Source organism: Sciurus carolinensis, chromosome 5, assembly GCF_902686445.1.
Source record: "Sciurus carolinensis chromosome 5, mSciCar1.2, whole genome shotgun sequence".
Classification (NCBI taxonomy): Eukaryota; Metazoa; Chordata; class Mammalia; order Rodentia; family Sciuridae; genus Sciurus; species Sciurus carolinensis.
Genome location: NC_062217.1, coordinates 123,408,032 through 123,420,416, shown reverse-complemented (window position 1 = coordinate 123,420,416; position 12,385 = coordinate 123,408,032). Strand labels below are relative to the sequence as shown.

The following is a 12,385-nucleotide window of genomic DNA, read 5'->3' as shown; positions in this document are numbered from 1 at the left end:
AGAGGAACTGAATACCAGCTTCCGGAGGTCACTTCCGGGTCTCTAGCCTCTTATCGGTGCTTTGGTTTTCCTATGGCTGCTGAGCGCTTTTCCATTCCTACGGTTTGGCGTAGTACTTTTGGTTTGCTTTTATGATTCAGGCCTTCAGCTTCCCCTAACGGTATTGCAGAAAGATCCCGCTTTCCTCTTCCTCTCCAAATCTCCATTTCCCCCTTTCTTCTAAGCAATTTCACAGCCCAGGGCTGTACAGGAAAGGTAGATGCGAAGTTTGCAATCCCACACCAACTCTTCCTCCAGAGCTCGTAGTCTGAGGACCCGACCACCGTGGAGAAGACATTTTGTGTGTGTGTATGTTGGTTGGAGGAGGGTCCTAGGGGAATACAGAATTAGGGCGTACTATTAATGGACTATTGCTAAATATCCTCCCTCCTCCTCCATCCGGTTAGATTTACTCCATGTAATTCCACAAAACCTCTGCTTGTCTCTAAGCAAATTGCCAATTAAAGAGACTTGCTGAGGGTTGGACTGAGCATTAGTGTGTTTAATAAGGATTATGAATATTCTTTGGAACTCTTAGTAAGTATTGGGGGCTTGAAGACTCTCCAAGCTAAATTAAAAAAAAAAGATTATCCAAGCTGTATGTAGTAGGGACACTGGTTAAACGTAATCATAGCTAGCCCATAAGGGACTTTTGTTTCCGAATTTATTTTTTTTGTGGTGTTGGGGATGGAATCCATGGCCTCATGCATATTAGGCAAACGCCATATACCACTGAATTACATTCCCGTCCTCTTCGAAATCACTGATTTATTAAGTGGTGACTAGAAACTTGGCTTCTTGGTAGGCTATGTACCTTTTGTTGAACAGTGGCCTGAAGAAATTGGATTCCTTTCCTTAGCAATGTGTTGGTCTGAGAAACATATTGGTTAAGCTTTTTTCTTATACTGGGGATTGAACCCAGGGGCACTTTACCACTGAGCTACATCCCCAGTCCCTTTTATATTTATTCTATTTTGGAACATGGTCTCCCTAAGTTGCCGAGGGTCTTGTTACTAAATTACTGAGGGTGACCTTAACTTGATATCCTTCTGTCTCAGCCTCCCAAATTGCTGGGATTACAGGTGTGCACCACCTGCTGGTTAAATTGTATTTTCACAAGCAACTGGAACTGATTGTTATATATTTCTAGCGCTTCTGAAAGTTCTTAGCCTTTATCCCATGGATAAGTACATTAAATAACTTTTATTCTCTTAATTACAATATTCAAAGGGTTAGATAAAAGTTGAAGTTTGCAATTTACTCACTTTAGGTTAAAGTAATGAAGAGACCTCTGTTCTCTCTTTTAAAGTCATGGGCCCAGCTGGTTATGGTGATGCATACTTGTAATCCCATGAGCTCAGGAGACCGAGGCAGGAGGATCCCAAGTTCTAGGTCAGCTGGGGCAACTTAGTGATACCCTATCTCAAAATAAAAATCAATTGAAGTCATGAGCAGGCAGTATATAAAGGCCTTTTAATCATTTTTTGGGGGGAGTGAGAGTTCATTTATCACCTTGCTATCTAGAATGAGCCAGGAATGGAATGGAATACTGTGGAAAATACAACAATTGACTTTCTGTTGGAGAAATCGAATGGAAATCAGTACTTTTGCTTAGGATATACTGTGAATTAATGCCCAGTTATATCATTTTAAACCTATATAATGATTCATGAAATAGAGATAGGGTTTTTATTTCTTGTTAAAAAATATGGTAATTTATTTTTCAAGATTTTGGTAGAATATTATTTGAAGACGGTGTCATGGAAGTTCTGCGCCCACAGCTTATAACAATTGATGGACGAAATTACAGGAAGAACCCTATCCAAGAGAAGATTTACCAACATGAAGAAGATGATGAGGATTTCTATCAAGGTAATCCTAGTTACTCTTAAGTCAGGTTAGAAGTAAAAGCTACTGAGCTGTGGATGTAGCTCAGTAGTAGAGTGCTTGCCTAGCATGTGTGAGGACCTGGGTTTCATCCCCAGCACCACAAAAAAATAAGTTCAGGAACAAAGGTGTCTCATGGCCTAGCTATGGTTAAGTTCAACTGGTGTTCTTACCACACACACACACACACACACACACACACACACAGAAAAAAAAGAAAAAGAAAAAAAGGACTTTTGTCTTGTAGGGGCAATTCTTCATTTTGTTCCACTATATTTCTGTATTGGCAGTAAAATTGGAGATGTTTGGCTTCTCATAGCCAAGCATCATTGTGTGGATGCAAGGGTACTGAGTTTGTTTGACTGAGGCCTTCTTGTAGTTCATAAGTCATGTTTAATCTTTGTTCAGAGACTCAAATGTTACAAGGGGTAATTATGGTAAATATTAACCAGTAATATTCTGTGACAAAATTAAATTTCTTTTTCTGTGATGTAATACATACTATACAAATAAATGAACATACATAAAGGATTAGTCCAGAGACCAATAAGGTTAGCAGTTAAAATTATGTTATTTTTCTTTTTTGTAGTCACAGATTGACCATTCCAAAGTTACAACTAACTTTATTTCAATATTGGGTAATTTTAGGAAATAAAAAGTTTAGATGGGTTGTAAATATTTTCAGGATATTTACCTTGAACTTGGATTTAATGAATAAACAGGGCCTTTGCAGATTCTTTGTGACTTTTCCCTTTTTGGTTATGAGCTATTCCATTGACCCTAAGGCTTGAGGGTCAGTATGCCCTATCATCCTCTCCATTCTCTTATCAACCTTGAGGCACTCATCTTCTTCATCTCTCCTCTTTTCCCTATGTTTGGGCTGAATGGAGTAAGTTCTCCTAGTATCTCATTCACTGAAGTAGTCTTGTGTCTTAGTACTAAAAAATCACTGAATTGTATATTTATTTTGCAGTACTGGTGATTGAACTGAGGTGTGCTAGTCAAGTGCTCTACCACTGAGCTGCATCTCAGCCCTTTTAATTTTATTTTGAGCCCAGCTCTCCTTATGTTGCCAAGGTTCTTCTCAAATGTGTGACCTCAGCCTCCCAAGTAGCTGTGATTACAGGTGTCTGCCACTGTGCCCAACTGAATTGTATACTTTAAAGAGTGAATTTTATGTTATGTGAATTATAAAAAGATAGTAAAAAAAAATTGGTTATTGTATCTGAACTTTCTTTTTTTCTTTTTATTTTTTTGGTGGTACTGGGAATCAAATCCAGGGCCTTGCACATGCTAGGCAAGCACGTACCTTTGAGCTACATCCTCAGGCCTTGTGTCTTAGTTTTTTAAGAGAAAATAATTAAATACTGGTATGTATATGCCACTTTATGAAGGTTCCAAGACCGAAAGATTTTAAGTAGTCTTTTTTTTTTTTTAAATGAATTTCTTCCAAGAGCAGGTCAGCAGGAATATCCGATCTGTGTTCTGTGATGTAATGTGTTGGGATATTCTTCACGCCTGTCCTTTGTGTTTTTAAAACCCTGAGAGAGATTGACAGCTGGGGAGAAGGAGCAGCAGCAATTCTGAGGAGTTACTGTGGTTTCTGTTGCAGACCCAATGGAGTATGCTGATGAGCCTTGTGATGCCTATGAGGTGGAGCAGACCCCGCAAGGATTCCGGTCTACCGTGAGTGCTCCCAACCTGCTCTACAAGTGAGTGAGTGAGGTCCCCAGCAGATCACAGGGTGGTGCTTCCAGGAAACTCAGCAGGAGGCTGACGCTCATCTTCCACACTTATTACCATGTTTGCTTAATGATGGCATAGTATTTTATGCCCTAAAATGTCAAAGGCTTGATTACAGATTAATTTCATTATACCACGTATATTGCCACTTCCTGTTGATTTTACCTCTTAAATATCCTTTGAATCCACCACTTATCTCTGTCTTCATTGTTAGCCCTCTGCCTTTTCTGTGGATTTCTTAAAATAGACCATTTACTGGTCTTTACACATTAGTTCTAGCTCTTCCAAGACAGTTTTTCACATTGAAGGTTGAATGATCATTTTAAAAGACAGATATGATTATTTACCACCTCTGTTTAAAATCCATCAGTGACCTTCCATTGAAGATGGAATTCTGGTCCATTAGAATAGTGGCCAAAATCTTGAGCATGACCTAGGGGGAATCCTCATTTTTTATTCTCAGTTCACACCACTCTTTCCCTGGCTTTGACTAACACCCACCTGGTTATATGCTGTTCCTTTTGCCTTAGAATCCTCCTCTTATTCACCCAGTTACATTCTCCTTCCTTAGGGAAGCTTGCTTTAACATCAGTCATTCTTGTCATCTGCATTGATTTCTCTACTGTTTGCATAACACTTCTACTTTTCTTTTATAGCATTTATCACAATCTGTGTTTGTATTTGTTTGTGTGCTATGTGATGTCTCCTTCACTAGGTGGGAAGCTTCTTGAGGGAATGAACGTGTCTAATCAATTAACTCCTAATGTTTATGAAAGATTGCTGTGATTTTTCAAGGGTTTTCTTTTCTTTTTCTTTTTGTAGTGCTGGCAGTCTTGAACACAGGGTTTGTGAATGCCAGGCAGGCATCTACCACAGAACTACACCTCTAGCCCCAGGGTCATCTTTATAAATGGCTTGGAAGTTTGTGATCATTGCAGTCTGTGCTTGTTTGTCTGCATGTTTGCCCACGTTCTGTCCCATATTAACCACTAATAGAATATAGTCAACTTATGTGGCTGACTTTTGGGCTTACACCTTTGAGCATAGACTGGTCTAGGACATCCATAAGTTATTGTTATTGTTTTTCTGTGTTCTATTAGATGAAATAGATATATTCTAGGAGGAGATCTACAAATGTGGAATCATATATTTAATCTCTTTTTTTTTTTTTTTTTTTTTTTTTTTTTTTGCGGTGCTGGGGTTTGAACCCAGGGCCTTGTGCTTTCGAGGCGAGCACTTACCAACTGAGCTATCTCCCCAGCCCCATATAGTTAATCTCCAATCAGCAAATAGTTTCATTTTCATCAACCTTGAGAGCATTTTGAAATACTTATTAAGGATCAAATTCTGGAATGTAGCCAATAGGAAACTAAAACTAACCCTGAGTCCTCACTGTCTTCTCAAGCTATGATAACATTTTTCCCTAAGAAACAAAATTTTACAAAGTCGTGACTCAGTGTCCTGACCAAATCAGTGTAACGTATCTTAGTATGTCTGCTATCTCTAAGTTGTGTAAAACTTCCTTAGAAACCTGATTCTAATGTGGTCTTTTGAATTTCATATATTCTGAGTTCTCATTATGTACTTAGATGACTTGCATATTAGATTAGATGTTGGTTATGCTAAATCCTAATTAATAGACAATATTTACTGGAAAATTTTTTCTTTCTTTTTTTTGTTTTTCAATTGAACCCAGGAACGCTCTACCATTGAGGTACATCCCAGTCCTTTTATTTTTTGAGATGTGCTCTCACTAAGGTGTCAAGGCTGGCCTCAAACTTGCAATCTTCTTGCCTTGGCCTCCGTAGTTGGAATTAACACATGTATGTACCATCTGTCTAGCCTACTAGGAAGATATGTTTTCTTTCTTCCTCTCCCTCCCTCCCTCCCTTCCTCCCTTTCTCCCTTCTTCCCTTTCTCCCTTCCTCCCTTCCTTCTCTTCCTTCCTTCCTTCCTTTCCTTTCCTTTCTCTCTCTCTCTTTCTGTTTTTAAAAATATTTTTAGTTGTAGATGGACATAATAACTTGATTTTATTTGTTTATTTTTTTATGTGGTACTAAGAATCGAACCCAGCATCTCATATGTGCTAGGCGAACGCTCTACCACTGAGCCATAACCCCAGTCTGAAGATTGCTTGTAAATCATTTCTGTAGGCTAATTTGGGTCAAGGAAGAAATTATTTGACCAAACTAATTTATAATCAAAACCTAATGATAGCAACACTTGTCCATGGATAATCTAATGATGTGGTTCACGGCCTCAGGTGCACTTTAGGATCACCCGGGCAACTTTAAAACTCTCAATGCTTAGGTGCACCCCAGACCAGTTAAATCAGTCGTTGAAAGTGGGATCCAAGCATCATTATTTTTTGAAGCCCCTGCCCCAGATGATTCCAGTGTGTAGCCAAGACTGAGAACCACTTGATCTGGTAGGAATCTCCACTTACGTATTCAACCAAGGAGCTACCTTTTCAATGCTTATCAATATTATTGTAGTGAATATTTTAGACTTCCCAGGTAAACCTCTTTTGAGAATTGACTGCACTTTTAACATAGGCTTAACAAGGATATCGTGGACTGTGTGGAGCCCTGTGGCGTTCCTGGGAAACTCTTTCATATATGATCACATTTAATCTTTGCAATAATCTTATGTTATTGGTATTATTCTCTGTTTTTTTGTTCATTTGTTCTGGGGATTGACTCCACTTTGCACATGCTAAGCATATATTCTACCACATTTACTCTATTTTTGTGAGGGAAAAAATGGGCCTAGAATGGTTAAATGACTTGCCCAAAGCCTCTTTGACTTCAATCACTTCTTTTTTTTTTTTTTTTTTTTGGTATTGTGGGTTGAACTCAAAAGCACTCAACCACTGAGCCACATCCCCAGCCCTTTTTTGTATTTTATTTAGAGACAGGGTCTCACCGATTTGCTAAGGGCCTTGCCAATGCTGAGGCTGTCTTTGAACTCGTGATCCTCCTGCCTCAGCCTCCTGATTTGCTGGGATTACAGGTGTGTGCCACCATGCCCAGCCCATCCACTTCCTTTTTTAAGGTACCGAAGCCTAGAGTATTATTAACAGTTTGAGCCAACTACAGTTTGTGATAGGCTTGTCTGCTAGCCACATACCAACAAACGGGAGCTTGTTTGAAGAAACTTCAATCCTCTTTTTAAACAACTTCTTTGTTTTTCTTTTTCTTTTCTTTTTTGTGGTTCTAGGGATTGAACCTACTGTTTTGTGCATGCTAGATGAGATACCCACTGAACTACATCCACATCCTAATATATTATTTGAAAACAAACACAAAACAAAATAAAAACCAGAGTAGGGAAAGGAGGGGGGATAGGAATAGGAAAGACAGTAGAATGAATTGGACATAGCTTTTCTGTGTTCATATATGAATACATGACCAGTGTAACTTCACATCATGTATAACCACAAGAATGGGAAGTTATACTCTATGTGTGTATGATATGTCAAAATACATTCTACTTTCATGTAAATCTAAAAAGAACAAATAAAAATTAAAAAAGAGTAGATCTTAATGGAAATAATTAAACTTGGTTATTCCATGTAAAAACAAATGAGAAGAGTGTAGCTTAGCATATGCGAGGCCCCAGGTTCAACTCCCAACAGCCCCTAACCCAGGATAGTTTTAGATATAAGTTACCCATAGAAGCTGAAATAATGTTGTTAGTAGTGAGCTCTTTCCCTTAATTTTACGGTCCTGGGGAATGGTCTCTTAGTGCTTCATAGACTCTGCAACATCTCTCTTAAGATCCATGGTCTAATTCACTTTAACACATCTAATTACTATGACTCCAGAAGATAATCCTAGATTGTCAGACTTATTTATACTAGGAGGCTAGACAAGTAATGTAAATGAGGCAGTAAATGATTGAGGCGAGGTAGGTGAAAGGTAGTAGGGGATGATGGGGATTGTGATAGTTCATGTCCCCTCTTCAGGTGGGTATTTGAGGATTGGCTGCAGCCTATTGGTACCCTGAGTTGTCAGATCTTCTAGTTTTTCTGAAGAAGTTGCAAATATGTATATTTTAGATGAGATCTCCCAAATAAAACATGTCGATGTTCTGAATTCAGCTTCAGGTCATATGTTTGCTCTCTGTGCTTTTGAATCTATCCTGAATGGAGAATCTTGTTTTTTTGCTAAGCTGTTTACCCTTATTTAATAAATCGAGGATAATTCCCTTAGGATGAAATCATAATGTTGTCAGTTTGTTCTCCAAAATGGACGTGATTCTCCTCCCTCAAATTGTAGACCCATTGAATTCTGAAAGTGCCCTTTGAGATTATGCCAGAGTTCTTTTCACTGCACCCAGATTTTGAATCATATTTGAGCAAACAGGTAGGCGTTGGGCATGGTTATTCCATCTACACCTTGAGTTAGCAATAGGACATCATTTTGCCAATGAGTATAATGTAGCATGTTCTGTGAAGCTAGATGACTCATAATCTTCTCTCAAAAATTGATCTTTTACTGAAGGACTTTTCTTTAAGAGTATCTTTGGTCACACAGAATTTAAAACAGCTGGGATTCCTTATTTTGGAACATTTTGATTTAATTCCCTCATTTATTTATTTATTTTTTTAATTACAGGCATATAGTTGGAAAGAGAGGGGACACTAGGAAGAAAATAGAAATGGAGACCAAAACTTCTATTAGCATTCCTAAGCCTGGACAAGATGGGGAAATTGGTGAGACTCAGTATATGTGCTGCATTTGTAATCACTTTTGCATGTGAATGGAGTAATTAATCCAACTGAGATGTTTAGTGACTTTGTTCTCTGGGGTCCAGTAGCTATTGGCCTTTTTATAATAGATCAGTGTCAATCTTCCAAATGAGATGAGATGTAGACAACCTCATCTAGATTTAATACCTGCACCTTGACTTTTTTTTTTTAAATGTATATTTTTAGTTGTTGATGGACCTTTATTTTTGTTTATTTATATGTAATGCTGAGAATTGAACCCATTGCCTCACACATGCTAGGCAAGAGCTCTACCACTGAGCTACCACCCCAGCCCTGTACCTTGACTTTATACTTGACCATGCACTGATAAAATGAAGCTTCCAGATTTCCTTGTGCATTAGATTTTTTTTAATGATTTGGTAGCTTGAAATGGAATTTGTGAATTGTTTCAAGTTAGAGCTACAGAAAATCAGTGAGGTAAGAGAATATGAAACAAAGTTCAACCCTTTCCATATGTGTTGTCTGTAAGGTTTTTACTCTTGTAGACCAGGAAGGAAATCATAAGATTAAAATAACATATTCTGTTTCAGATGTTGCTCAGGTGAGCAAAAACAGTTTGTGAGTATAAATCAAGCCACAGGGTATCTGTACCAAGTGTCAATGTGAATTAAGGACCCAGACTTTTGTTTTCAGTGACTTTGAGAGGCACTATAGGGACAACATACTGAAAAACTCATTCTAAAATGACAAGGCTTTTTCAGAGTCAAAGATGGCAGTAGCCTCCAATAATCCATTTCCTTCTTTTCTTTTCTTTCTTTTATTTTTGAGATGGGGTCTTGCTACATTGCCCAGGCTGATCTCAAACTCCCTGGGCTCTGGTGATGTGCCTGGCTAAGCCAGCTTCCCCAGTACTGGCTCTGTAGGCACATGTCCCCATGCCCAGTGCTAGTGATCCATTTTCCATAAAGACTCAAATTGTATTACATTTTGGCAGAAAAAAATTATAAATACTCTTTTCATTTTGTTCTGTGTAAGAATAATTACCTTGACAGATAACTAGCAGTTGCCTTTAGAGTAATGTTGTTGAAAAGAACTTTCTTTGATGACCAGAATGTTCTATGTCTATACTGTCCAAAACAGGAGCCCTTGGCATGTGACTATGTGTACTTGAAATATGACTGAGAAACCAAATTTTTAATTTATTTACTTCTATTTAATTTAGCTCTCTGCCTCTGGGCTCCCATATTGAGCAGCAGTGCTGGTTTTCCCTGGTCCTTTGATACAGTAAACAAACTCTGGTATAAGAACTTTTAACATCTTGGAAGAACTTTTATTAAAATAAATACTTGTTTTATTAGAACTCTAAGTATAAAAGCTTGACTTTTTCTTTAAGTTTTAAAGTTTAGGGCTGGGGGAATATAGCTCAGCTGGTAGAGTGCTTGCCTCAAAAGTATAAGGCCCTGAGTTCGATCCCCAGTACTGCAAAAAAAAAAAAAAGTTTAACAAAAAAAATTTTTTTTTTTTTTTTGTACTGAGGAATGATCTACCACTGAGCTGTACTTCCAGCCATTTTAAAATAATTTTTTTTTTTTTTTTAAATCAGGGTCTTGCTAAATTGTCAAACTGACCTCTAACTTATGATCCTCCTGTCTCAGCCTCCTGAGTTACTGGGATTACAGGTGTGCACTACTGTGCCTGATTGAACGTTTTCTTGTGGTGGGTCTTCCTAGGAGTGGAATTGCTGGGTCATATGGTAATTCTATGCTTAATTTAAAAAAAATTTTTTTTAGATGTTGCTAGACCTTTATTTTCTTCATTTATTTATATGTGGTGCTGAGAATTGAACTCAGTGCCTCACACATGCTAGGCAAGTGCTCTACCACTGAGCTACAACCCTAGCCCTATGCTTACCTTTTTAAGGACCTGCCAAACTTCCATATCAGCTATACCATTTTACTTGCCTGTTAGCAATGTGTACAGGTTTGCTTCGTAGGTTTTGAACTCATTTTTCTACTTTGTCTGTTGGTCTTAAAGATACTCTTTTTTTCTTTTTTTGATACTGGGGGTGGAACCCAGGGCCTCATGCATACTAAGCAAATATTTTACAACTGAACTAAATCTCCATCCCCCTTTTTAAATTTCTTTTAAGGTAGAGTCTCACTGAGTTGCCTAGGCTGTCCTCAAACTTGTGATCCTTCAGCTTCAGCCTCCTGAGTAGCTGGGATTATGTGTACCACCATGCCTGACCAAACTTCCTCTATTTTTAAACTTCATTCTGCTTAGGTTGAATTTATTAGTTGTTTTCTTAGCTTTGGCACTGTCCCCGTTCAGATGTGTATGCACATTCAGAACCTTCTTTAGTTTCCTAGAGATGATTGTATCAAGAGGGCATCTCTCTCCCAAGCTGGGGGCCTTAGAGTGTTTTCACTTTTGTTTTCTTTGCTTGCAGTGATCACTGGTCAGCATCGAAATGGTGTAATTTCAGCCCGAACTCGGATTGATGTTCTTTTGGACACTTTTAGAAGAAAACAGCCCTTCACTCACTTTCTTGCATTTTTCCTCAATGAAACTGAAGTTCAAGAAGGATTCCTGAAATTCCAGGAAGAAGTGCTAGAAAAGTGCTGCATGGTAAGCAGTAAGCAAAACAAAAAGTTAAAAGAAAAAGTCAAAATAAAAAAAGTATAAAAATGGATCATAATTGAAATAAGCATGAAGATACAAATCTCTTCTCTCACCATGAAAGATAACTGTTTCTGAGAGCTGGGTGCAGTGGCACTTGCCTGTAATCTCAAGCTACTTGGGAAACTGAGGCAATAAAGTCAGAATTTTGAGGCCAGCTTCAACAATTTAGTGAAACCCCATCTCAGAATTGGAACGAACAAAACAAAAAGGTTGGGATGTGACCCTGAGTTCAGTTCCCACTACTGAAGAGAAAAAAATTGTCATGCATATGTGAACAGTGAAGTGCTTATGACTAGGATAATAATAGCAGATAATTCAGATTAAAAATCAAGTTTTAAAATCCCTTTTGAATATAGTTTTAGTTGATTTAAAAAATAAAGTTAAGATGGGCATGGTGGTATATGCCTATAGTTCCAGCTACTTGGGAGACTGACAAGCTGGAGAATCTGAGTTCAAGGCCAGCCTGGGCAACACAGACTTCATCTCAGTGAAAAAAGTTCATCAAATTAAAAAACAGGGGCTGGGGAGATAGCTCAGTCGGTAGAGTGCTTGCCTTGTAAGCACAAGGCCCTGGGTTCGATCCCCAGCACCAAAAAAAAAAAAAAAAAAAAAAAAAAAAAAAATTAGAAAACAAAGTATGAAAACAATATAGTTTATTATAGAAAATACAAAAAATACTAATAAAAATCATCTGTAACCTACCTCTGAGAGATGGTATTGTGGCATATATTTTGTAATATTATATTTGTGTGTGTACACTCATATTTAAAAGATAACATTTGGCTTATACCTGATTTTCTCTTCTGCGTTTCTTGAAACATAGTAGTATATCATGAACATTATTTTGTCATTGAACAAAAACCTTAATTTTTAACCTTTTTGAGACCAGGTAGGAAATTTATTGCAGTGATAATTAAAATAACATAATATGATTTTAGCTGTTCAGATGAATTGATTTTATCTTTTGAGATGAAGTTTCAATATGTTGCTGAAGCTCAAATTTGTGGACTCGGGTGATCCACCTCAACCTCCCAAGTCTGGGACTACAGATGTGCACCACCATGCCGGGCTCAGAAGGCTTGATTTTTTTTTTTGGTGTGTTCTTAACTATTCCATAATATAGATATGTAATTGTTTAACATTTGTTTTATTGTTTCTATTATTTTAATGTCTATTTTTTCATTATTATAAATAATTGCTGTAATGAGTAATCTCCATTCATTTTGTTCAGTTCCTTACTTAAATTCTATAGAAAGAGTATTTGTGTTTGAGTTTTTAAAATATATACATCTGAATTACCTTTAGGAAATTTTATAGAAC

General features: G+C 37.6%; 1 protein-coding gene across 8 annotated transcripts in view; it reads left to right on the top strand.

Annotated features, from left to right (window-relative positions):
* The window catches only part of Ascc1 (activating signal cointegrator 1 complex subunit 1), a 97,455-nt gene that overhangs the window by 306 nt on the left and 84,764 nt on the right, over positions 1-12,385 (top strand). For 4 of the 8 annotated variants that reach the window (XM_047551866.1, XM_047551862.1, XM_047551867.1 and 1 more), the window contains exons 1-5: positions 15-160; positions 1,767-1,911; positions 3,539-3,638; positions 8,289-8,386; positions 10,833-11,011. In XM_047551866.1, the coding sequence (XP_047407822.1) occupies positions 1,800-1,911; positions 3,539-3,638; positions 8,289-8,386; positions 10,833-11,011 (489 nt within the window). In that variant the 5' untranslated portion in view covers positions 15-160; positions 1,767-1,799. The other 4 variants (XM_047551865.1, XM_047551864.1, XM_047551863.1 and 1 more) reach the window with 4 other exon arrangements.